Source organism: Colletotrichum fructicola (genome assembly GCF_000319635.2).
Source record: "Colletotrichum fructicola Nara gc5 chromosome Unknown KSG_Nara_v1_contig01, whole genome shotgun sequence".
Lineage (NCBI taxonomy): Eukaryota > Fungi > Ascomycota > Sordariomycetes > Glomerellales > Glomerellaceae > Colletotrichum > Colletotrichum fructicola.
Genome location: NW_027094051.1, coordinates 4,211,720 through 4,237,756, shown reverse-complemented (window position 1 = coordinate 4,237,756; position 26,037 = coordinate 4,211,720). Strand labels below are relative to the sequence as shown.

Genomic DNA, 26,037 nt, shown 5'->3' with positions numbered 1-26,037 from the left:
ATGATTCAATTCCTGTACCTACTTTTCTCACACACGAAAGAACATACGAGACAACTTTTCATACGTTGACAAATTTCCTCGACACCTGCAGGCCATGCGATGATACAAAAGCGCCAATGAAGCAAACGATATTTCAAGGAAAACATCCGTCACGAGCCCTACCATCAGTTGTAGCCAACAGCCGATTCGGCTTCCTGTTCCAGCATTTTCCGCTTCAGCCCCCTCGCCCTAAGAGCAACGTATCCAACCATCATGATACCAACGGCGAAGCCGGCCGAGAGCAGAATGACATTGACAGGAACGGGATCGCCTCCGAACGTCTCGTGGAACAGGACGTCCAAGCCTGACTGGAAGAAGTTGAAGAGGCCGGAAAGGCAGATGATGGTGCCGTACACGGTGCCAAACGTCTCGAAGCCAAAGACCTTGGCGGTGTAGTCCGACACCGCAGTGTAGTAGAAGGGGCGGTAGAGCACAAAGAGACAGATTTGGATGTACGCCGCCCAGACGTTGTTGATGACGCCCAAAACGCCAATGGTTGTGGCAATGGTCACGAGGGCGGAGAGCACTGTAACGGTGCTCGTGTGGTCAAGGAGCACCCCGATTAATGGGATAGATAAGATGCCTCCAACAGGCAGGGCAATATCGAAAAAGTTGTTGATTTGGACGGCCTTGTCGTGGTCTCCGAAAATGACCTCGTACTGTGACCTAATGGTGGCCACAAAGTAGTTGATACGGAGCATCTGGATGACGGTGAACAGGCAGATGAGGATGAACCAGGGAGACGCAATCTGCCTCAGAGCCGTCCGGTTGTGCATTACGCCCCAGACTCCCGAAATCTCGTTCTTCTTCGCCTCGTGGCGCGGCTGCTTGCCCGCCTTCTGGGCGCCGATGAGTTGCTCAATGTCAGCCACGACGGAGTCGCGGTGCTGGCGGCGCTCTTCGCGGAGCAGAGCCGTGGTCTCGTCGACCTGGTCGTCGTACGGGCTCGGGTCGGCATCGCTGGCCGCCGCAGCCTCCTCCTGTTGTTCAACCAATTCTCCAACCGTCTTGTAGGACTGCTTCGGCATAAGCGTGAGCTGGAAAACGATGATCAACACTGGCACAATCAGGTACACCATGAAGAACTTGTCGTGGCCGAACGTGCCGTCGGTTGCTTGGAAGATCAAGCGATACACTAGGAACAGGGCACTCGAAGCGTCAAAGGCGCCCGTCAGAAGGGCGAGGATGAGGCCCGAGTGCCTGGGGAACGCATTGGAGAGCTGGAAGGATGAAATGTACGTAAACGGACCTCCCAGCGCAAGCGATAGGTATCCGATCAGGAAAGCATCGAAAGGCAGCCGCTTGGCGTATGCCATCAGAAGAGAGCCCAAAATCAGAAACATGCTCCCAATGATGCCGCATACTCGGGGGCCGAAATGGTCGAGGATGGCGCCGACTGGTAGGGCAGCAACGTTGGTACCGACAGCTGCCACCGTGAACATCAGGTTAAGATGAATCTCGACGCAGGTGTCGTCCGGGGACGCGCCGGGATCATCGGCGGAGCAGATGTCGCTGTAAGCACCTTCACGCTTGAGGACCGGCTTCAGCGCTGCGAAGCCAAAGGCGACACCGGCGGCAAAGAGACAGTAGACAACAGAAACGGCAACTTGGACTGTGCGGGCGGTCAGCGGCTGCTTCTTCCAAGAGACAATTGTTACATGTCGTCGGCTGGATGCGCATGTAAGCGCGGAACTCACGGATTCTCTTCCATTGTGGGACCTCAAAGGCTCCAACAGCGTGAACGGTGTCGGGCTTGGCTGCGGCAGGATCCCACTCGTCGGGCAGAGGGTTGAAACTCAGCCTGCCAGCCCGTACACTGGAGGCATCGCTACCTCGCCTCGACCTCTGGCCTGGAGGAAGGAATTGGAATGTCTCGACGGAGGCAACGCGATTCAGCGACATGGCGACGATTGCTGCGCCCGGGAAGCAAAAGCTTTCAAGACGACGAAGAATTCCCAGCGAGCCTCGATTGTCTGTGTGAGGCGCTCTTCGAGAACGGCGCCTATATTGGAATGCGACCAGAAGCCGGTAGGCTGCCGCTGTGTCACTGACGGCAGCTAGGTCTATCGTGGCTGAGCTGTCTCGCGAACTTGAATCGACAGTTGGGCTAAAGATGCGGGGTGAAACAGGGATTCCGCTGTCTAGGTGGCACAAGGTGCAATATGATCGTGGGACCAGGCGAGGAAGAGGGAAAGGGTACTGAAGAAATAAGTAGGTTGCCGGTCGGCCAGGGGAGAAAAAAATCGACGTTACGCGTGAAGAGAAAAAGGTTTCTCGGAGGACGAGAGCAGTCAGGTGGCAACGAAGAGAAGTTCCGGAAGGGTGGGGGCCGATGGTCAAAAATATGGACTTGTTCTTCCTTGCGAGAGCTACTGCAATGCGATGCAATGCAATGCAAGCTTGGAGAAATTCAACTGGGGCCAAGGGAATGAAAAGGTGGAAGAAGACTGAGGCGGACAATGGCAGCAGAGAAATAGATTTGCCAATGGCAAGGTGTAAGCTGAACCACCCAAGGCGTCATCAACGAATCCAGATGCATTGCTGCTCGCGTTTCTGGTGTTGCTTTCCCCTCACTTGCACCTATTGCATGGCCCCTGCTCCCGCTTTGTTTAGCCTGGATTTGATCAGACGCTGCGCTTGGCCTGCCCAGCACTGCTCTCCTTGTGCGGGCTGTGTTGAGGGGGATTGTCCCGTCCAAACAACCGCCTGGGATGACGAACGCGCGCATGGATGAATGGAAGAGGGATCACTTCGTCATGTGGTCTCCAACACATGACGGTCCGCATGGGCCCGGCCGGCTCGGCTGTGGCTTGACGATTTGGAGATTTGGAGATCCATTGTCTTGCTGGAGAACAACAGATGAATTAGATGCCCAACCCGTGCCCAGCTGCCAAACAGGCGCCGTTCGCCGATGGCCTGCCAGTCCGGCTGGGACATCAGAGAGAAGGAGAAAAATTCAAATTGTTTCTTATTCACTGGCGTCGTTCCCTGCTGGACATACAGGGTAAGTGGCCGGGGCAAACCAACGGCGGCAAGATAGTGGGCTTGCAGTGTGGAAGTCGATACCCATGCCTTCCGGGGCGGATTCTCCACCAGGCGCACAGCCAGCGGCATCAGTGGCTACCGGTTCTACTCAACTCATTGGCTCCCGCATTTCGAGATGCCGCTTGTACCCAAAGCGGCTCAATCTGATCCGTCAAGCCATGCCGAAAGGCTGGTAAAAACCGTTTTCCATAATGCCATCGAGTATTCAAGTCATTCGGCGCCGCCAACGAGCGGCAGTCTTACCCGTGACCATTATCTCCGGGCTTGGTACTACTTGAGCGTTGCCCGAAAACGACGGCTGAAAACTCTGAACCCCTCCATCTTCTCAGATGGGCGCCTGGTTGCGACTTCGGCCCGGATCCGGGGGGCCTTACTGCTCTAGGCCTGGCGATGGCCGGGTTCTGATGTGGGCCGGCCGGCGTCGGCGAGTTGCGGCGGCGGCTGACCGGCGACGTCCGACCTGCAGCTCCGAGATTTCAACCTCTACTCTCAACCACACATCGGCCCGAAGCGGCGCATCACTCGCTGCTTCAATGGAAGACGCGCGGAAGAAAAAAAAGGCTAGGTCGATCGTGAGCAATGAATTAAAAACTAACGTTGCGTCGGCAATACACGAAGCGGCTATAAGGGTCCCCCCAACGCCCGCGGGCTGTGCTCATCCATCATGAGACCGCTCGCGCAAAAGGATATAAGCATGGCAGGGCAAACAGCGACAAAGGAAACGATGCGTCAAGATGGTAATGCGCCGGCGAGGGCTACCGTTCTGTCCTTCCCCAATCTTCCCGTCCATTTTTATGCAAACTACCCGAGTCGAGTATCCATCATTATATTCTCCATGTAATCTTGCTTTCCAGTAAGGTCGGCCTGGCTTCCTCCGTTTCCTCCTCCGCGCAAAAAGGTGTGCCTCGTTCTCGAAGCAGTCGTCGTCGCAGGAACGTAATTCGTTGGCATTGGTCCGCTTGCTGGTAGAAAAAGAGATGACCGTCCGTCTCGCTCAAAGGGTTTCCGGGGGGGTAGTTCCAATTGCGCCGTTTGGCCGGTGAAGGCCGCAAGGCTGTTGACCTCGCCTCCAATCACTCCAACTTTTCCTCTCCAAACCCTTCTCCACAACATGAATATTATGCACAATCAATTAAAAAAGGCCATCACAGATCGTGTGCGGAAATCAGGTCTTTAGTCAATCCGCTGGTCGCGGTCGTGTCATGGCGATCCGTCGATATTCTTTGAGGTATTCACGAGAATCAAAATGCCCAAAAACCTCGCCAGGAAATCCCTGGTCGTGGCTCGCTCAGTAGAAGCGGATGATGGCAGTGCCGTCGCCGGACATGGCCGTCTAAACAATTGCTGTCAGCATACGCGAAATCGAGATATCGCGAGCGGGTGTTCAACTTACAGTACAGCCAGTGCCACCACCAGTGTAGGAGCCGTCGACGAGCGCGCACTTGCTGTTAACATCGCCAGTGATTTCAATGTTGAAGTCGAGCTTGGCGGTCGAGGTCGGGGCATTGTTGAAGATGGAGAGGTAGGTGTTGCCGTCGGCGCTCTTGCCAACACCAATGTTGACGGGAGCCCAGTTACCGGCAGCGAGGGGGTCGGTGGCACTCTTCCAGACGCAGGCATCCTCAACAGCGACGCCCTGGTTGTTGACGTAGTACTGGGCGGTGGTGGGGCTGTTGTTCCAGACGTAGTAGTCGGGAGAGTAGGGGTTGGTCAGCTCCAGCTTCTGGCCAGGCTCAGGCACGGTGGCGATGACCATGGCCTCGTTACCGGGGTAGTCGGTACGGCAAACGCAGGAAGACTTCTTGAGGTCGTTCTGGACGTAGACGCCGCCAGCGCCCTTCTCGCAAAGGGTCTTCTTGGAGGTGCGGGTGAGCTCGAGCTTGCCCTTGGAGTTGCAGTAAAGTCCACCAACGGACTGCTTGGTCGAACCCTGGGCGGAGGGCCACTGGGTCTTCTGGTAGCCAACAGGGCAGGAGTACGAGCAGAAAGAGTTCTTAGTGCATCCGCCGTCGCCAGAGACAGCCGTCTCGATGAAGGAGATGGCCAGGTCACCGATGCTGTAGTTGGGGGTTCTCTGGATGCCGGTCCAGCCGTTGGTGCCGAGGTAGTCGACGGGGACGGCACCATAGTCGGACGGGAACGTGGAGCAGTCAAGCTCGCCGCTGGGGAACTCAGCGTTCACGCCAGAGCCTCCAGAGGAGGAGCTGCCGCCCTTGCTGGCGGACGAGGTGGAGGCGGGAGGCGCCTGGCTCGAGGAAGAGGGCGTGGGGGTCGGGGTCGGGGTGGGAGTAGGGGTGGTAGAGGTGGAAGTAGTCTTGGCGACCTTAGCCTCGAAGAACTGAGCATCCTGGGAGCTGGACGGCTTGGGAGCCTTGGAGGTAGAGGCGGGAGGCAGAGGCGTCGAGGACGGGGTGGTCTCTCCGACGACAACGAACAGGCCGTCGTTGATGCCCTGCTTGGCCTCGTCTTCGCTGATGACCTTTCCTCCGAGCTCGTAGGCGGTCACGGTCGGGCCGGATTCGTATACCACGACGACATCGGGGTCGCGCTTCTCAACGGGCGAAGCGGTGTCCTTCTTGACATGGCGGTGTCGGTGGTTGTGGGGCTGCGCGACGACACCGACGGCCAGGGAGGCCGCGATGGTGAGGCTGACGATGGACCTCATTTTGTATATTGAAGATGTTCTGGAGGCGCCATGTGTTAGCGCATCGTGGACTTAAATCATGTTGTTGTAAGTCGGCGATTCAGGGAGAATCGACACAGTGAAGCAGCGCAGCGCAAGCAGCGAAGATATCCAGAGGCTTTCGTGCGATACCCTCCCAACAAAATCGCGTTGGCCGTCTTGTTCCCCTGGTCGCTGACACAGTTGATCATCTTCGCTGTAGTTGTTGTTGTGGTGGCTGTGGTGTTGTGTATGTCCTCCATTGTGCGGCGCCATGGCCGAGAATCGTCTGATGCTCATCCCCGGGGTCTCTCCTCTGTGTCTCTCTGTGTTCTTACCCTTTATTATTCCTCGCGAGGGATCAATTAGAGTCGGAGCGAATGTTTCGTTCTATTCGCTGTGGTTGTCGGTGTGCGGGAGTCGAGGCGGAACCCGTGTAGGTGGTTGAAGGTAACGAATGTAGGTGAATTTGTTAGATTCAAAAGAGTGTAAGTGAGAGCGAACTCTCTAGTTGGAGGAATCAACGCGGTGAACGAGAAGTCAGACCTCGAAGACCGGAGAGCTGAGAAGAGGGAGAAGGAGAGGATGAAGTGGAGGAAAACAGGGTAAAGAGGGCCATGTCGTGGATCCCCTGGGAAATTAGGAGACCAGGTACATGAGGTACAAGCCACCCGGACCCCCAGGCGCTATTAGCAGAAGACGATCCGCTGCAGGTACGGACAGGGCTTGCCAACTGCCTGCGAGGACCCAGGCACAACGTCGCCCAGAGGCGCGCCCCCGGGAGGGAGGGACTGCACGTTGAGGTGGGAGTTGGGGGCTTGGGCTTGGACTTGGGGGGGAGTCGACGCCGTTGGCGCGCCTCCCCGGGAAGGGCAAGAAAGGGGGTTGAAGGGGACGTTCCCAAACAAGACTAGCGGTCCTGGGCAATTAAATGAATGGTTCCTGCCTCCATTTATTTACCTTGCCTTGGACATGGCACCGCACCGTGCACGTGAACGAAGATTGGGGGATCCTGGCAGCACCGAACTGGCAGGCACAGGCACAGGGCAGAGCAGACCAGAAGGGAAGGCGCGAATTCAAGTCGGAGCCGTCGTACGAGGATGCGATGGAGACGAATGCTGGACGGGAATAATTGAGTTGATGCGCACCGCTGCCCGCAGGACTGCCCGCGACATCCCTCCCAGCTCCCGCCCCGGGTGCCCCAGGGAGACTCCCCGTCGCAGACGCCTGTGCTGCTCATAGCCATGTGTAACACCACCTGTTTCTGTCGCTGTCGTCCGATCCTGCTGAGCTTCCCAGGTCCAGCCAGCCAGCCAAGGCACGAACACGACCAAGGCCTCGTGGCGAAGGTCACTCACGCATTGAGGTGCATGCTGTTGTGCTGTGCGTGTGCGGTTCATCCCAACTGACAGCAGCTACCTAATCTAACCTACCTACCTGTTTCTAGCACATACACCCACGCACATAACAACCTCCGCTACTTATGCATGACACGCGCGAAGAAGAAACTGGAAAAGAAAAGGAAAATGGGAAACGAAACCAAACCAAACCTAACCATCAACAGCCCGCCATCGGATACTACCTACCTACGGATGCCACCGTCCTTGCTGTCCGGTTCTCGTTGCCGCGACCTTGCCGCTCTCCCTTCTTTTTTTCTTCCCCTCTCTGCCGCAGACACAGACAGACTCAAAGTCTGGTTCGCCTGCTCCCTTACATCAAAGGGTTGAAATGATCTTCACCAGAAATTCGACAACGGCGGGCTGCATAACCACACCCAACCAGCCCCTATCGTCGCTCGTCGCTTCGAGGAGCAAAAGCCGGCTTGCGGCGGTCAACTGGTCAAAAACAGTCTGCCCAGCTCGACAGGCCCGGTCGGCCGAATGAAGATCACCACTATCAGTGCATGCGACAGCGACTGGATCCATCCCAACCCTGCTGGATGCGACGCAGCAACACAGCCAGCCCGTCGCCCTGTCCATCAGAGACGGCTCTGTTTTCCTCGTTGGTCTTCTCCACGGCCCTCGACCACCAGCGGTCAAATCAGATTCGCTTGGCCTAATTAGAGATCCCTGGGGGAGGTAAATCCATCCTTGCCCGTCGCTGACCAGCAATTGGCCTTGGTCAAATCTCGATGCTCCTCAGCAATCAATCTTTCCCAGCCGCCATCACCAATCGAGCCTTTTAGCACACCTGTCACCCTCGCGCTTTCATGTCGTCGTCGCCCGTCGCTGTTGTCGTCGTCGTCGCGGCAGCCGTTGTCGTCGTCACCTCCCAATCTCCATCTGGAGGGAATAGCATTGTTGTTCCCCAGGAACCTATGCCTTCTTGAGCCAGCCCACTCGACCGTGGTTCCCTTTTTGATGGGTCTTTTTTTATCTTCCATTGTTCGAGCCCGGCTCCTCTCCACGCTCTGCTGCAGCTACCGTGCGCTAGCCGCCAATTGCTCATACGAGGCTCGGTTCTAAGCGACGTAGCCGTTGACCATTGACCATCGGCGCAGGAACGACTGTTGTCCTGGGCCCTGGCCACCCCTATTCGTGAATCGTTCACCGTCAGGAGACACTTTCTCATCAGTCTGTTGACGAGCGCCACAGGCCATGGATGGGTTCGAGATCCGTCAGATTGGCGATGCCTTGCCCTCGCTCAATGCACGTGCATATCCATGCACATGTCCGCGTCGTGCAAAAGACACTGGCTGACCGGTGTTGCTATTCTGTCCTCTTTTGCACTAATACGTTTCCTGCCACAGGCAGCAAATGTCCTGAGCCCGTCCAGATGATGCACAAACACGATGGCCTGCAGATCTTGCTAGCCTGGGCCGACTGCGGCGGTCTCGCTCATTTGAACTCAGGTCGGAGTCTACGACGATTCCTCACATACCCCACCAAATAACCAATCAATGACACAATCTCATCAGTTGCGCCGGCGTCTGTCACCCAATGTCCCGATATCCAATATTCAATTCCCAGAAGCCCCGGGTTGTCCACAAAAATAAAGGGGTGGGGAACAGGAGAGATTTCGGCTTATCGGCCGCGCCTGTCAGTCGCCAGCGGGTGCCCAGCATGTTTCTCCAGAACGCTGAAGAAGGAGAAGCCACAGACACCTGGGCAATAACAATGAAAGCCACCAGAAATACCTTGCCTTAACAGCTACAGACGGGCCGAGCGATCAGCCAAGGGAAATCAACTCATTAGGTGACCAAGCCGAGGGCTTCGGTAGTCGCCCGTTGCCTGAGAGTCGTCTCTGTTGTCTGCCACACCTCATTTGCTCTGGATTTTCTCAAGCGTCTGCTTCCATTGCTTCTGATTTTACCTCCCGTCAAATCGCCGTCGTCTTCTCTTTGCCGCAGCAGGTTTGCTGGCGCCAAGGCATCGAACAATAAAACATGGATATCCAATCAAGCTTTGGTCACGACCACAATACACATCCATGGACCGAGACATTGACAAGAATTTGAGAGGAAAAGAGAGCAGGAAAGAAAAAAAGACGCGTGCTGGCCAATCTCATTTAGGACGTATCTGCGTACCTGAATCCGCGCAGGAGACCCCTACCCGTCCGCATATATTCCTTGGGCTGTGCGTCTTCGACCGTGCGATTTCTTAAATCTCATTTCAACCATGACGTCCGCAAATCCACCCCAATTTCGGAGGATACGATCGATCTGCGCTAAGGTAAAAAGCAAAAGGCTGTGCAACCACTAACAAGCAGTATCTTTCCACCTGAAACGTTGAAACATCGACAGCCTTCTGGGTCCTGGCCTGCAAGCTGCGTCGCTCACGACAGGGAAGCCCTTTGAAAGGCCTTCTAAAGGTCCGTGGCAGAGAGTCATGCTTTAAGGCCTTGTCCGACCAAGACCCTCCCCCTCATCGGCTTTACAATGCCGTATCTGGCGGGCTTGCGTAACATGTCGGCGTTGGCGACGATGCCCTCAATTCTCCCACTTTACGTCAAGATGCTCAGATGCGTCCACTGCTGGCCGACGACGAAGCTGAGATTTCTTTGTACAGACAAACTGCTCAGTCGGCCCGTAGTGGCGGGATACCGTGAGGTAAAGGACAAGGCCTCGTTCTCTCTTGGCTTTACCAATGGCGCACGCCTCCCAAGACAGAGCCATTCCTCGAGGGTCTCCGATCCATGCCATCGCGAACTTGAAAAACAACACCACTTGCCCGCGACGCCACGGAGCCCTCGTCCGCGACGGCGAATTCGCAGACCGCGGTCGCATTCCATAGCACCGCTCGTCAGGTCTCGATTGTTTGGCCGCGCTCCGCCCAGCCGTCCAACCCCCCCTTGCTGTGTCTGGCCTTCTGAGCCTCGCGGGACGGGACCACCGTTGTTTTGCTTCGAGACATTGTGCAGAATCAGGGTGTGATGTTCAGGTACCAAGAATGACTGTTGCGGCACTTGAATCATGGGCGGCGTCCCCTCCCCTCTTCCGTGACGGATGGCCGTCATCGAGACATGGCTTAGCTACCCGCATCTGGCCAAGCTGCGTTCCATTGTCGCTGCCAATTATTTCTTGCGCAACTGCCTTATTTTTATTTTCCGTGTTTTTTTCTTTTTGTTTCTTTTCTGTTAATCTTGCCGCGCGCATGGCCTGATGACTCAAGTGGTCACATAACATGATGCGATTTGCGACGTTTCGCCAAGCTACACAATGTTGTCGCTCGAGCTCATGATCTACGATTGACGATGATGCCGAGTGGAGAACCTCCATTGTTTACCATTGTGTCACGGCATCTAGAGTTTGCAGGGCGGCATTCCATTTCATCTCCCGGTTCTGCGAGAAACAGCATCTCATGTTGTTGACTTCTCTGGGATGTGGCTGCCGCTGCTCTTGGGCAAGTCGTGACAGTCCAATGTGCAATGAGGCGTTGTTGGTGAATTGGGGCATTCACGACAAGTTGGCGAACGCTAGACCGCACCTGATGGAGAGAGCCCCGGTTTGCCGTTGTGGAAGATTGTTCTACTTGAGGCGTCGCTGGTGTGTGGGTGAGCCACACTTTCTGTCTCATTTGCCACGATGAATTTCACGATTCCTCGGCATGGCACATCGGGCCCAAAGGGACAGCACCATTGCGGGCCTGTGCCTTTTGAGAACCAACGCCCGCGCCGGTGGCAGATTCCATGGCGTTTGCCTGTTGAAGGACCCTGCCAAATCGATAGTTGGTGAGGCCTAGCAGTCACCCCCGTCGCTAACCAATATTGAGCCGGAAGCGCAGGACTGGATCACGGGCTAGAACTGGTGTGTTGAGTTCTTTGCGCTACACCGTGAGTTATGGGGTTCCACGGCGCCTAGAGGGTGGTTCGGGTCTAGAGTTTTCGTGTGTCTGAGGGTCGAGTATCGTGGTCTATCTCTGAACGACCACTCTCCCGGCCGCTTTTCAAAGTTCAATCATCTGATGGCGTTCAAGTGTTGGATATCATCCTTGACGCACTCGTCCGCATCGGACATCGTGTCCCGGCTGCATGGTTCCGAATATGCGTCTCTGAGTGATGGCCTTGACTTGAGCTCTACGGTAATCTTGGAGCCACTCCTTTCCCGACTGGGAATTTCATTGTCATACCGTCGTATCCGTACAGCCTGTGATAAACTCCTTAGCACCTTGGCAACGGCCGAGAGCCTTTTGCTGAAGTAGTAGCCACATGAACTTGACGTAAACTGCACGGAAGTTCCATATATATTCAAAGTTGTTCACCTAATGGTAACTCACTCGGCTTAATATCACGTCAAGACACGAGCTGCTTTACGAGAAAGGCAGAACCAGCAACGTCTGTTGACCATGGATTCTGACGATTTATGAGAGCGCTGTGTATTTGTGCCGGCCTCAGTGTACTTCAGATATTTCTTCTCGCAACGCAAGCTCCCCGGTAGACGGACGGAAAACCTTGGGCTGGCCGTTCTTACTGCAATATACTGCTAAACGTCTCTCTATTGAGCCATCTGCGCTTCAATCTAGGGAACCCGATCTCGAAACCAAAAAGGAGAAATAACTCCGCATGGATTTGAAGGACAGATGCAAAGTTGACGAGGTAGGTGATACACACACGCTACTGTCGAGTCTTCGGTCTGGATGTCCCGGCCTCTAGAGTCAGTCAGATCTTACAAGTCGATAGATTGATTCCACCCTAGAAAACGACATGGTACTACATGATCATCGTCGTCTAATTGAGCAGTGATCTTTGACATGACAACCCAATGGCGAACGACGAGGACGATCTACTAGAAAAGGGGGGTATGAAGAAACATGTAGAACGAAGAGACTACAGAACGCGCCTTCAGTCACACGTGGCGACAGGAGGGGCTGCCGAAAGGTGAACAGGCGTCATCCTATCGAGATCATCGTCTTGGCAAGAAACTCCTCGAGTCACCGTCCAAGCTGGGCTTGACGGGGTGCACACGAATCGCATCATGGGCAGCCTCACCCATCGCTGAGGCGACCCAAAGACATACAAACGCGAGTACGAGGGTGGGCACTTGCAGACTGCTTAAACATGTTTATCTACCCGGCATGTAAATTGCACTATTTGCCTCCTTTTCGGGGAGGACTGACCATGTGGCCTAAACTCTGCAACGAACGCTATTATACATGAGGGGGAAACCCCTACCGCCGATTTGCCTCCAGAGAAACGACCAGAACCGGAATTGGAATTACCGCGGTGAGCGCCAGGCATACTTCTGCTACATGCCTGACTGCGAGATGCGGCCGAGGGGAAACCAAAAACTTTTCGTGTCGAGGTCCGCCGTTGCACTTCTGCCAGTGCCCCAGGAAAATAAAAACGCCTCCCACCCCGGACAGGTTGTCCCGCAAATAATATGGGTCAGAGAGGCAGAAGTAATGGGAGTAAAAAAGAGAGATGAGAAATCGAGACGCCGACAATGAGTGAAAAACGCCAATTTATCCTCCAGCCGCCAGGTGAGGCTTCCTCTGATCCTCTCCCGCCAATAACATGTCGTCGTTGTTACATCGGTGATAGGTTGTAGCGAATGGCGTGTAGGAGCCACTTGCTTGTGTCTGGATTACGCCTTGACCTCGGTCGTTTCGGCCTCACGAGCCTCCAGCTGCTTCTTCAAGCCAGTGACCTCGCTCGTGAGCAGCCCAATCTGTGCCTGCTTGGCGGTGTCCGCCTTTTCGAATGCCGTGATCTTATCCGACAATTGTTTGACTTTCTCCTCCAGGTTCTGCACGTACGCCCAGAGGCCGGGATCCGTGGCGAACATGTTGTTGCCGTTCTCGGTCCCGCTTCCAGCGCCGCGGGGGTGGGCCCCAGCCGGAGCAGCAAAAACTTTGAAGCCAGTCAGTACACACATTGAGAGTCAGCAGAGTGGAGGGTGTCGAGGAGTACGAACCTGGGGAGGTGTTCCTCTCCGAGGGCCTGCGGCCGAATTGTTGCTGCTGGAATTGCTGTGTGAGACTTGGAGATCGCTGCCTCGCAATGTTGGCCGTGTCATGTGCAGTTCCAGGGCTCAAAGGCTTTGGACTCTCTGTCATGCCACTTTGCGAGTAGATGGAACCACCACTTACGGGCATGGAAGACACGCTCGTGTTCGGCGTGTGGCCTCCGGCAATGCTGTTCGGCATGCTTGGGGATGTGTTGGTACTTGATGCGCCGCGGTCGACGTTCGGCGGATACAGTCCGCCGGTCGTTCCGGGCCGTGGGCCTGCCGGGGGATATGTCCGGGAGTGAGGGGCATACCCTTCCATATTGCCCTGTCCTGCTACGTGCTGAGCCTTGATGCTGGGCAAGCTCAGGCGTCTTTCTTCTTCCGTCATGTCTTCCTCGTTTCCGTAGACCACGCCGGCCATTGAGTCGTCACCATCGGCCATGCTCGGCCCGTCCATGTCGTCCGTCTCGGCGAAGCTGCCCATACTTGAGCGGCGGCCGGCGCATCCGCCTGCGCCTTTGCTGTGCCTGGCCAGCGCGTCGCCGCGAGCGAACTTGCGATCGCACTTGGGGCACACATGGGGCTTTTCGCCGGTGTGGAGTTTGCTGTGGCGCTTCAAATCGTGAAGACGGCGGAAGCGCATCGAGCATTCCTGGCAAATGTACGGCTTTTCCTGACTGTGGGTGAGTAGATGGCTCTTCAGGTTATGGTGGCGCGTGAACTCGGTGTCGCAGAAAGGGCATTTGTGCTTCTTGCCGGAAGACTGAGTAGGGGATTCGTGACCGGGCGACGGCATGGGAAAGCTCATACCGCGCGCCGGCGGTGCGGGCATCATGGCCGCGGCTTGAAGCGACCCGGGGTAGGATAGCGATCCGGGGGTGATCTTGTCTTCTTGGGCAGTGGCCGGGTGCGGCGGTTGGGGGGTAGCCTGCAGCTGAGGCTGAGACTGCTGCTGCTGTTGGGGCTGCTCGTTGGTCTTGTGGTCGACCTCCATGGGACCCGGGCTGGCCGTCACCAACGCGCCAGCTATGCTCGCGACACTCGTTGCGCTCTGCGGGCTGATCTCCGCGTTCTCTGCGGGCGCATTGTTGGGTTGCGGTATCGAGACGGTTTGGGGTTCCTTGGTAGAGGCCTCCATGGAAGCTGTGGGCGCCTGGGGCGCGTCGTCCGGACGACTCATGGCGGCGACACTGCCGGCGAGAACAGAGAGAACCGAGTGGCCCGGGTTGTCGCTGGAGCCGGGAGGGTTCAGGCGCTGTTCCCGTCTTCGCTCTTCGTCGAGAGCTTCGAGGGCGGCGGCAGCTGTCAAGGGCGTCGGGGAGCGGCGTGAGGAAGCCAGGGCAAAGCGGGCGGATTTGGTGGGCGAAGGAAAGTCGAAGGGCGCGATGACAGGAGCGGCAGCGGCGGGATCGGCGACGGGGTCGACGGCAGCAGACGTAGGGGAGGTCGGGGTGGTCTCGCGAGCTCTCTTGAGAGACTTTGAGCGAGCGGGATCTCCTCCGAGCGCGAATGCGTCCGATGCGACAGGAGCGGACGCAGCCAGAAGAGGGGCTTCGGTCGCGATGGGACCGTTATCCGAGGCCATGGGCGGGCTCAATCATCAAACAGGCTAATTGAGTGTTGGAAAGGAGATTCGGGAGGGCGTATCGCGAGGTGGTGGTGGTTTGTTGTTGATGGTCAACGAGGATTCATGGGAGCTTCGGGTTGTTCAGCCACGTGTGGCGGATGTCTTTTGCTTCTAGACGGGTTCAGGACCCCGAATATGACGGGACGGGCGGACGAGTCACGGTGGAATGTGGCGGGAGCAGCAGGTGGATTGAAGTCGTGAGGCTGGTGCAGCAAGGTCGTGGATGGAATAAGTTTTTGGGAAAAACCCGGATGCGCGTGTATTCCCGTGGGTGCAGTGACGACAAAAAGACTGAGGAGGCGAATGTGATGTTGAGGAAGGGAGGGAAAAAGAAGACTGAATTCGAGGTGTGGCAGGAGCTGGAGGAAAAGGGAATGGGGTGGAGGGCGTCGGCGGCGGCGGCGCGGCGGGTGCAGCAGAGCAGCAGAGCAGCAGCAAGCATCAGCAACACAAGAAAGAGACTGGACGGGGAGCAGAGGTGAGGCAGAGGGCCCAAAGTGAGAGTGTGCGTGTGTGTGTGTGTGTGGTGTCCCCGGGTACCCTAGGTGAGGGAGGTAGGTAAGGTAGGTAGGTAGGCATACCTAGGTACCTGGAGGAGGGAGGCAGGTGTGGCAGGTACATGGACTTTGGCCCGGCCAGGAGCTGACCTCTGATGCGGTGCGATGGTGCCCGCGAACAGCCACAGGCCCTCGGCCACAGCAGAGGAGGGCGGGTCACTTTTCGCTGAGGTTCCATGGAGGAGGTACATACGTAGGTGGGCTGCGTAAGACAGCTCCGGCTTTGACGGCGGAGGGGGGGAACGTACCGGGGACAAGAGCACAGTGTGGCTACGTGCCTTAGGTAAGCCAGGTACCTGCAAGGTATAGGTAGTGTGAGCCCGGTGGGTGGTGGACGATGACGGACGGGTGGAGCAAGTGAGGTGCGGATGTGGATGAACTGCAGAGGGCCGCAGCAGCTGGCGATTGAACGGGGGTGGGAGCTGCTGAGAGTGTGAACATAACCCGCCATTCGGCCCAGTATTCCCGCCGCCGGGAACCCAAGCTGCCCAGCACCAGGCCCAGCAGCCAGGTACCTCCCTCCACACGCGACGGGCGACGCTGGGTACCTACCTTGCCATGCCCTGCCGTACCTGACAGCGCCGGAAAGGCTAACGTACTTGGTCAGATGCCTTTGGTAGGTAGGCAGGCAGGCAGGCAGGTAGGCAGGCAGGCTTCCTACGGCGACGACTATCTCCGTAGGTACCTTACCAGGTAGGTCTGGTAGGCAGCTCATGGAGGGATAGGTATGTAAACAACGCGGGCGCAAGTCGGCCAGGCGGATGGATGGGTTGCGGAATACGGAGCACGGAGTACGGGCTTACACACTCGTCCGCCGCATTTCCTCCAGGTTGCGCCACGATGCACTTTTAGGTTCTCTCGCGAGTTCCAGCCTGCGACGCCACAGCTGTGGAATCCGTCTCGCCTCGACACCCGGGCAGCACCTTGAGAGGCAGAGAATAAAGAAGAGGGGGACAACAACAAAAAACCAAAAAAAAAAAAAAAAAAAAAAAAAAAAAAAAAAAAAAACTGGAATATGACACGGGTTTCTTGTTCTGGAAATTCAAGTGCTGCTTCCCTGAGGAAACGGAGCCTGAGGGGGGGCCCGAGGAGGGGGGGCTAAACAGGGCTTGATGGCCCCCGCGGTGGCTGTGCAGAGCCAGAGCCCCAGCCTCTCGCAGACCTGTGCTGCACCGGTGCTAGGTGATGCTGGTGCTGGTGCTGGTGCTGGTGCTGGACGCTGCTGCTTTCTTGGGACACTGTTTCCGTCTCCATCTCCACCTCACCCCGTCCCACCCGCTCCGGCCTGAATGCACCGTGAACCTGCCCTGCCTTTCCACCTCACCCTTCCCGTCCTGAACCGAATGCTGAGGTGACTGTCGCGCGCCAAGGTTCCATTCTCACACCTCGTAAACCGACGTGGCTTTGCATCCATGGTGCACATGGTTGTGAGGTAAGGTAAGGTAGGTAGGTTGGTGAGGTACTCTGTACTGCCCACACGTACCGCCCGCCCGTCTCCCAGCTGAGGAAGCCGAGGTCACTCACACTCAGCAGTCCCGTTCCCGCCAAGTACAGACAGGCAGGCACCTTACCTTAGGTAGTACCTTACGCAAGATCCGCGGCGCAAATGCCATCCCCAGCATGCGAGGTCTTTTTTTCCCCACCTCAAATTGCACCCCAAAGACGCTGCACTGCGTTGATGATCACCACCCACGGCTCAACCCCATTCGCCGTACGAATACGCCTGCAATGCTTAGCTACCTAGGTAGTAAAGCTACGAAGAGCTAGCTATCAACTGTTGAGAAACAACTCGTTGCTTCTGCTTGCTTCAGTCATGCGATACGGACGGATAGGATAGTCTCTGGCAATGGAACCACAACACTAAACAATACCTAGCCACAGCCACCGGACAACAATAACTCACAAAGTATGCCCGGGCAGTCAACACGAACAGCGGACCCAAGGCACCTTGGCTTGGGTGGTAATCAGCCTCGAACGCCCTCTCTGCTTGCTCCCGAGCCTTGTTTGCTGTGCCTCACTTCCCACTTCCCCGCCTCGCCCTGCCCTGCCTTATTGCACAATGGTTGTCTGCGACCAGAGGCATCGACATCCAGCTCAGATCAAATTGAACCTTCTGTACGGCGTGCAGCAGGTATCGACTGAGTACCTGTACGAACGCCCCTCGTCTGTCTACTTACCATGAAGTCATCGCCGCATCTCTTTCATCTCTTCGAGTCGGCCATCCCACGACGCATGGAGCGAACTGCGAGCCCAAGCTTCGCCCACCCGCAACTCAATTAACACTCCAGCATCGCCTGCGGTAAACGCGCGCCCACACGTGAAGCCCGCCGGCATCCCGTCCGTCCCTCTTGCCCGGGCCAAACCTCACCAAGTCACACATGGCTGGGCCTGTCGATCCACGCCGGACGTTGAGATTCCCGCCGCATGCGTTGCAAACCTCCGCCTGTTGCCTCGCGCGTGTTGTCAACCTAAGCAACCAAGCCCATGCTCCAAACAAATCGCCCAGCCAAAGACAAGGTACCGAGAAGAAGAGACGGCCGAGGGACAGGGTAGCCGACCAATCGATGGCACCTCAAATGCCCAGGTACTGCGTACCTCAGCTTTTGTCAGCTCTTCAACTCGCGACGCATCATTCGGAGCCAGTTCCGTCCTCATTCGGTCGTCAATTTCTCTAGTTTGAGGAGCTAGTGCCCTTTTCGTCACCCCTGAGGCTGGCAAGTCGCCTGAACTGGGAACTGTCCTTGCGGCACTTCTCCCAGGCGATGCGATGCGATGCTACCGTCTAGTACCTTACTTACGTCCTTGTGGCTGACTCTTTCGCTTCCCTTTTCTCCTCATGCTTCGACAGCTACTGCGTCCGCGGTGCCGGGCATTCTTGTGAACCAAGGCGACAGCCCTCCGTCCGTCTTCCGTTGCCCGATCTCTCGATCGGTTGGCCATGAGGTCATGCCATACGCAGCATCCGCCCATAAAAACAGGACTATTGTCCCTGGGTTGGTTTGCGCTCCCAGTTCGGCACAGCATCGTCAGCCAACCACAGTATTGGGACACCTTGCGACCGCCGTCGTGCTGAGCAGTATCCCGCCCTGCCGCCTTTCATTCGTCATCTTCCGCTGTCCAAAGTCCAAGCACCTCGCCTTCAGCCTTGGAAACTGGAAAATGTAACTGGAAACATTGGAGGGAGAAGATGAAAGAAACACAACCTCGACGCTTGCTGGCCCCCAAAGATGCTGCGTCAGCTGAGCCACGACCTAATCACAGCTCGACCTGTCCCCTTGCCTTGCGCCTCCCATTGGCCACATCCACTTGCGTCGCCGATCCCATCCCTCCCAGTGCCTGCCACAGCACGAGTCTGGGCTCACCTGAACCCCCTCCAGCTCTCGGCCGCTCATCGTCATTAATCATCCTGTCCACAGGCGGGCAGGCAGGCGAACTCTGAGCGGCGAACTGAGGAACCGAAGAATGATGCGCGCTTGACGAGCCAACCGCCACGTCCGTATCGGCGATGATCCCGCAGTGGCCAATCCATCTTCTCCAGAGGACGCATCACGTCACTCGCCTTCCATCGCTAGCCATATCCTTCTCTTCGGTGTTGTCAACATGAAGACCGCCCCATCAACTGCTGCTGCTTCGAGCCTCACCATCGGCCAATTCTCTTCGCGTGCGGTTGAGACACTCCGGACGCCTCAGCGGCGCCTCCAGAATTCCACCCCTGCCAATGTCGGGCGCTGCTCGTCATCTTTCACCCTTTGCATCCTTTTGCCCAATGACGGCAGGTGTTATATCTACTAGGAAAAAATCCGACTAGCAAATCAGAGACCTGTCAGCCCACGGGGGCTACTCCCGATCCTACTACACCCGACACGGCGAGGCTGGCTGAAAGGCTCCAATGTCGTCCGACTGGTTTCATGCCTTCACCTTTAGACTGGCAGACTATTATGATTGAGCATTCTTGTTTGCCGCGGACCAACGTCTGTTTTCCCTGCCCTTTCAGTATGTTGCCGCTAGTTACAGACGGCCACAACGTGGCGCTGGAAGCATCGTCTCTCAATGCCTGACGACGTGAGAAATCATGCCATGTCCTCCGGTGGACAGTAGGACAGAGAGCCGGCGCCTGCCCATTGAGCTGCTCGGTCCGCCGTCAGAGGTTTGCGCCCTGCTTTCGATGGCTCTTGTTGGTCGTGTAGTGTCTCGGCGAAGCACCTGGGATTCACTAGACAATGTGAGTGGTCGGAGACGGCATTCTGGTTTGGATCCATCTCACGGTAAGCATCCGAGATCGAGATTGGAGCTAAAAGTATCACACACCACGCGAGAGTAGTAGCAAGCAGTTCCGACTTGTCTGCACTTCGACGATCTGTGGCAACCTGGGAATCAAGCAATTTGATATGGTTCCGATGCCGACTTAGATGAATACGAGTGTGACAGACATTTACGTAGATCGAGTTGGACCTACGGTAGCTTCTGAATTATTTACTGACCTACTCGCCTGAGACCTCTTTCAGGATCTGTATCCATTGTCAAACAATGAAGACACCATAGCTCTCTTCACAGATAATTAGGCACAAACGCAGCAGAACCTCGAGTTGCCGCCGACAGGTCTGGCACGATCCCACGAAGCCAGTCTCTCCCGAGAAAGCCCAGGACGGCGAGGGTCACGATGGCAACCAGTACCGCCGTGATCCAGACGCCAGAACCTTGGGTATGAATCTGCGAAGCATAAGCGGCTCGTCCCTGGAGTAGTCAGTTTTGCATGCTTCAAAATAGCCACACATGATGCGTCTGGGAACTCCACTTACACTGTATTGCCAGTCCGACCAGACGGGGAAGAGACAGCGATACCAGAAGTGCGGCTGAGAGTACGGGTAACCCATCGCGTTCCATCTCTTGGTGCCGTCTCTGGAGGTCTTGGTGTACCAAGCGCCGCATCCCGTGTTCCAGACCGTCTTCTGCAAGGCGTCTTGGATGTCGTCGACGTAGCGTTGTTCGGCATCGCTCTTGATCATCGCGGTGGCCGACCGTCCTTTCAGGACAGGCTTGATGACACGCAAGGCGTAGTTGATGCAGTTTTCCAGAGCCATGACGGTGGACGTGTGTCCTGTGACGGAATTGGGGCCTGTTATCAACGTCATTATCAGTTTGCTGGGCCTCGTCGTCTCGAAGCGACTCACCGAGAAGGAAGAAAAAGTTTGGAAACCCGCTCATGGCCGTGGTGTTGTACGCCCCCTCTCCCCCGAGAGCCTCCCAGCGCGACTCGAGAGTCTCGCCGCCGCGGCCACGGACGTCGATGCCTGCTGCGAACTGGTTGGTGTGATAGCCGGTTGCAAAGATGAGCACGTCGGCCTCGATGAAGCCGTTGGCCGTTCTGACACCGTCGGGCGTGATCTCGACAACCTTCTCATCCGTCAGGTCGAAGTTGTCGGCATGTATGCTCTGGAGGTAGCCCGGGTCAAAGATTCGTCTCTTGCAGTTGACCTCGAAGTCGGGTATCAGCATGTCATGGTACTTTGCGGGCGCCGCGGCCCTCATGTAGTCCTCCGACACCTTCCTCTGGCTGGCCCTGAACTTCTTGCCCCCGTCCGTCATGCGGAAACCTCGAAATGAGTTTTCCGCGACGCAGAAGATCATGAGCCGCTGGAGCCACGCCACGGCGGGCACCCATTTGAGAACCAGACGCACCCACGGCGGGACGTCGGCGTCGAGGGACGGCATGATCCAGTGCTTTGTCCGCACAACCTGGGTCAAGCTCTTCGTCTTGTGGACGATGGCCGGCACGACCTGGGAAGCCGTACACCCGTTGCCAAACATGATGACCTTCTTCCCTTCGAGGTCGATCGGGCGCCACTTGCCCGTGTGCACGACCTCGCCCCTGAAAGTCTCCACGCCCGGCACGTCGATCTCGCGGGGGGTGACGAGGCAGCCGGTGGCGGCAAACAGGAACTGCGACTCGTGGTAGTAGGTGGTGTCCGACTGGCGGTGGCGGATGGTCAGCCGCCAGCGGGATCGGTCCTCGATCCACTCGCAGCGCTCGACGGGCGAGTCGAAGGCCATCTTCCTCACGAGGTCGTAGTCGCGGGCCACCTTGTCGAGGTACTCCCAGAGCTCAGAGTGAGAGGGCATGACCTTGGTCCAGTCGGGGTTCGGCGCGAAGGAGATGCTGTACAGCGCGCTCGGAACGTCACAGGCGCAGCCTATGAGTGTCAGTCAAACGAAGTCCGCCACCGTGGGAGTGTATTCACACCTGGATACTTGTTTATGAACCATGTCCCGCCGAGCGAGCTGTGACGCTCAAAAAACTGGATGTCCTCGATTCCATACCACCGTTTGAGCTGTGCCCCGAGGGCAATGGCCGCGAAACCGGTTCCGATACAGGAGAAGAGGCTGTAGCTGACCTTTTCTGCGTCTGGATTCATGATGCTTCAAATCTGCTTGAGACTACGATTTTGGCAAGCAAGATGCTGTTGATACGGCAGTGAAGTCACGGGAGATGTGAGTCTGGGAGCGGGGTAGCATTTCGTGCTCGCGAGGGCCTGTTCCTCAGACATATATCTCAGATCTCGATACCAGTCACACGAGGAAAAGGTTATCCAAGATTATAACAAACTTGCACACGCAATACGAATGTCCCCCACCATGGACGTATAAGTGACGGCGGAGGGATTTTCATTGGACTGTCAAGACGGCTTGACTCCGGTGCCTCGGCAACTACTCGACGTGCTTCCAAATCAGTCGAGTCTGTCGACGAACAAGATACCTGTTGGCGTTGTACGCAAGACGTTTTGGTGTACGCATGCGTCTCATGACGATGAATTGAGGGGAAGGCATGCCGGTGCCAAGGTAGTTTGGTTAAAGTGACAAACGGCGATTGGCCTCGCCTCCAATGCTCAGCATATGCGACTGAGACAGTTTCGGTTGATTCAGCGTCAAAAAATGGAGAATGCCAGTCCATCTTGCATTCGGTTTTGCGTTGGAAAGCTCCCAGATGTTCAATCCTCCCCGCGACCCGTCCCGCTCTTGTCCCGCAAAGCCCACATCTGGTGTTTCCTCGGGACCCCCCCCTCTCTCTCTCTCTCTTGCCACCCGCATGCACCATGGCGGGAAGCCCCTCTTCTGCCGATAGTCGACAGTAGCCGAAGGCGACACATGCAGCCCGAATGCGACCTACCACAATTGATATGTGCTGCATAATGCATAGCGAATGGATTTTCTGTTTATAATCTTTGAGGAAAGCTTGGCAACTGTCTCGACGTCTAGCAGTACACATGAGCTCCCAATTCGGTTTGGTCATGATGATGGTAGAACTTATAGAGAACAGCAAGCTGACACTCTTCGCTGAATCATGATGAACTCATGGTTTTATGGAATGAAATCCACCATTTCTAGCACTTGAGTGATTAGTTCCTTTCAGGGTCAGCTCGATTGTAGACAAATTGTTGGGGTAAACCCGTCCAAGCAGACGAGACTGTGGATATGTTCTTGTTTTCTTAACCATAATCAGGTTGAACTCAAGAGCATGCTATATCCACATTTGTTGTCTTATCGAGCCATCTGAGGAGGTGTACGAAGCAATTGTTATCCAGATGCCATGCGTGCAGGCCGTCATCCGCACCAATTACGGGGTGTCAGCTTGCTGACTGAACCCGAGGAAGCATGTTGACAATGAATCTATTTCGAACTGGTGATAACTGAGGCCCTCTGGTGTCAGCCTTAGTGACCACGAGAGGCGCTGCAATAGACGAGCGAGCTGGGGTGCACGCAGCTTCGATTCTGTTGATTGATAGTGATGTTCCATCTATGATGACAGTTCAATTTCTGTCAGAGGAGTTTGCTTGCTCCGTTAGGATGTTGCCTCGAGGAGTTAAGGGTTGAGACTGATACCGGAAAGCTGTCTACGGTTCTGAGATTCCCACATGCTGTTGATGTCAGTCAGGCACTTCAGATGCAGAGAAACTTGGGTGGAATAGGTAGAATGACGTGGCTTTGACACAGTCACTTGGCAAAGAGACTGTAACTATGCTTTGCAGCTAGGAGAAATATCCTCTTCTTCCAGAAAGCTTAACTCCTCTTTGCTTTAGATCGCTGCATGTCCTCTAAGGAAGGGTGCTATCACTATCTGGTTGGTCATGGCCATCTCTAGGTTATTCGCCACGTTGGTAAGACTGTTGGCTGTCGTGGACGTATTGGACATGTACCTCTCAATCAAGAACCAGGAATATGTAAATTATGGAGGAACAATAGCGTCAACCTCTGGTTTACTGCTGCGCTTGAATCTGGCAGTCGAAAACGACGCTCGACTTGAATATGATGTCTACACCACTCCTTCTGATCGAGGGTGTCAGTAAAAGAAACAGAGCAGTTTCCAGGGAAAATATTAGTATTCTTCTATACTTCGAATCACGGGAAGCTGTTGGTGACATGTCAAGCATTTCTTGCGGTGATAACTAGCGCTTTGACCGGTGTACCTCTCGACATCAAATCAAGCCAGGTACATGAGTGACGTTTTCTTTATTCTAATAAATGGGTATCTAAAAAAGCATCTAGTTTATTGCAGGATATCTTAGTCAAGCCAACAAAATCACTTTCAGTTCTGGCAACACATTGTATGTAAGGGCGAAAGATGTGGGCTTCCTTACAACTAGATGAGTTACCCAGGAGAAAACCTCGCTAATGATACTGAGCACGTAGAGAATCAGAGGGGCAGAAGCTATAAAAATCAAACGGAGTGATGAATTCGGACTTGACTCTGCAGGTTTAGCTAGCAACTGAATACGAAACCAACGGCGACAGCGGACTGCCTCCACAAAGGCCAATAGATGTTAGAAATTATTGATATGACATTTAAAAGCTCGGTGAGCAATCACATAATGAATAGATCACGACACACGCTCTCTGGAGATTCGTATCATTCTGGCTTACATTCGCGGAGGCGTGAGGGTTTTTTGACGCACTCTTTTGCCCTCGCTTTTGTAACCAAGCTGTTTCTGTTTCTGGCTGCTTAAACAGACAGCAAAACTCTGCAAAGACGACCAGCGTCTGATGATGCTTGCAATAAACTCCTTGAGCGAGTATCAGGCATGCTTCTGGATGTTGCGCTTGACGGTTATTTGGCAGATGAATCTATTACTGTCGTCGAGCAGTTGGGGAATCGACCCAGATTGGTGCAATTGAAAAGTCATAAAAGTGAGCCCATTCGCCAAGCAACTGAGGGAATCCAAGGCGTGGAACTCATTTCGCCATTCGAACTACGCGAACGGCGAGGGATGTCCGACTCCGGGCCGGACCTATCCCCGATGACCCACACTACACCGGGAGGACCGAGTGGATCCCGGCGAACCAAGACGGCCGTCCGAGTCGACCAGCTGGCACGGGCATGTCTCAAATCACAATGCATTTTTTCTCTGCTGTCCTTCCATGGGGTGCTTGGCAGTGCCACACTCAAAAGTTGAAGGACGAGGTGATGGATGTTAGTACCGGCAGTTGACTCGTGCCTCAAGGATGGGCCAAAGACATTGGGCAAGCGCCTACAGCGTTTGCAATCGTGCAGCAATCGGTACATGTGTCGATATTTTCAGACGCGGCGGCGTGATAGCCGACGTGCCAATGTTGCGGCAGCCGTGGCAAACACAAAGGGCCAATCACAGGGCACAGCAGTTACGGAGGAGGTGCGAATCATGGCCGTGGCCTTGGGCTGGCGAGTGTAATCTCCCAGGGCGCAGGAGGTGGTAGCAAGAGTGGTAACACGTGTTGCCGCAGGTGACCGGGAAGGGCAAGATGCAGTAGGCGGCAGCAGCACGATGAAGATCCCTGGCGGCGCTATGATGTTGTGCGATTGCGACGGGACAGAGTGGGATGGGTCAGACAGGCAGTGTACGGCGGCTCTTTGGTGACGAGTGAATCGGGTAGGGCGGTCTCCGGCGACAGGCAGCGTCGTGGGAGAAGAAAAGAGAGGGACAGCATCGGGAAGAGGCGGTAAAGATGCGTTGGCAAGGAATGAAGTCGCAGCTGTGGTGGTGGTGGTGGTGGTGCAGTTGAATGAGAGCTGCACATGGCGACATGGAGGGGGCGAGTCGAGAGCTGATCCCCACATGGATTGGAGGGGAGGGCGGGAGTGGCACTCGGTGGCACCGGCTCAGCGAGCTGGTCTGTTTCTGACCGATCAGAGCGGCGAGTGGGTGGGTGTGCGAGTGTGGCGGACGGTAGTGTGGGAGGTGTGCTGTCATCTGAGGTCTGAGACTCGGGGGGCTGCCTGCTCGGTGACGAGGATTCGTGATTCGTCTTTGCTGCTGTTGCTGGTGGTGGTCGAGGAAGGGTTTGTGGTCGATGTGGTTCGAGCCACCTGTGATGTGGTGATGGCCAGCGTCTGTCGTACACAGGAGTCGAGAGTCGAGACTCGAAAAAAACAGGCAGACAGCACGACGCAATATCCGTCCAGTGGTTCAAAGTATTGCAGCAATGGAGCCTGGAAGTGAGCAGTATCCGTACATAGGTACCTGTAGGTAGCTTGAGCTCGGAGGCCTGGAGGGGGTCTTGTTTCAACCAATCCTGGCTGTTTCCTCGCTTCTCCTGGTCCCCGGCTGCCAATTTTACGCAGCGAACATGTCCTCGTCTCGCCTTGTCCCGTCGCGGGCGGCGGACTGAGGTGCTGCTGGAACTTTTACAGTGGATTCAGCATCAGGCCCAGGTCTCCCCCTCCATCCCTCCCCCAAAAGGCTCCAACTTG

General features: G+C 55.7%; 4 protein-coding genes across 4 annotated transcripts; all 4 read right to left on the bottom strand.

The window, feature by feature from the left end:
* Positions 1–164: 164 nt before the first annotated feature.
* On the bottom strand, positions 165–1,941 carry CGGC5_v001186 (Protein FMP42; the record flags this gene model as incomplete). The annotated part of the gene is made up of 2 exons (XM_032030075.1): positions 165–1,651; positions 1,737–1,941. 2 exons carry the CDS (start codon positions 1,939–1,941, stop codon positions 165–167), a joined length of 1,692 nt encoding a protein of 563 aa, XP_031890668.1.
* Positions 1,942–4,372: 2,431 nt separating this feature from the next.
* Positions 4,373–6,720, bottom strand: sun1 (Secreted beta-glucosidase sun1; the record flags this gene model as incomplete). Its single annotated transcript, XM_032030074.1, has 4 exons — positions 4,373–4,417; positions 4,478–5,768; positions 6,085–6,096; positions 6,707–6,720. 4 exons carry the CDS (start codon positions 6,718–6,720, stop codon positions 4,373–4,375), a joined length of 1,362 nt encoding a protein of 453 aa, XP_031890667.1.
* Positions 6,721–12,767: 6,047 nt separating this feature from the next.
* On the bottom strand, positions 12,768–14,718 carry CRZ1 (Transcriptional regulator CRZ1; the record flags this gene model as incomplete). The annotated part of the gene is made up of 3 exons (XM_032030070.1): positions 12,768–13,033; positions 13,098–13,143; positions 13,273–14,718. The coding sequence occupies 3 exons, from the start codon at positions 14,716–14,718 to the stop codon at positions 12,768–12,770; spliced, it is 1,758 nt and encodes a 585-aa protein (XP_031890656.1).
* Positions 14,719–19,865: 5,147 nt separating this feature from the next.
* On the bottom strand, positions 19,866–21,730 carry CGGC5_v001183 (Baeyer-Villiger monooxygenase; the record flags this gene model as incomplete). Its single annotated transcript, XM_032030068.1, has 4 exons — positions 19,866–20,051; positions 20,117–20,433; positions 20,489–21,508; positions 21,559–21,730. The coding sequence occupies 4 exons, from the start codon at positions 21,728–21,730 to the stop codon at positions 19,866–19,868; spliced, it is 1,695 nt and encodes a 564-aa protein (XP_031890650.1).
* Between the last annotated feature and the right edge of the window lie 4,307 nt (positions 21,731–26,037).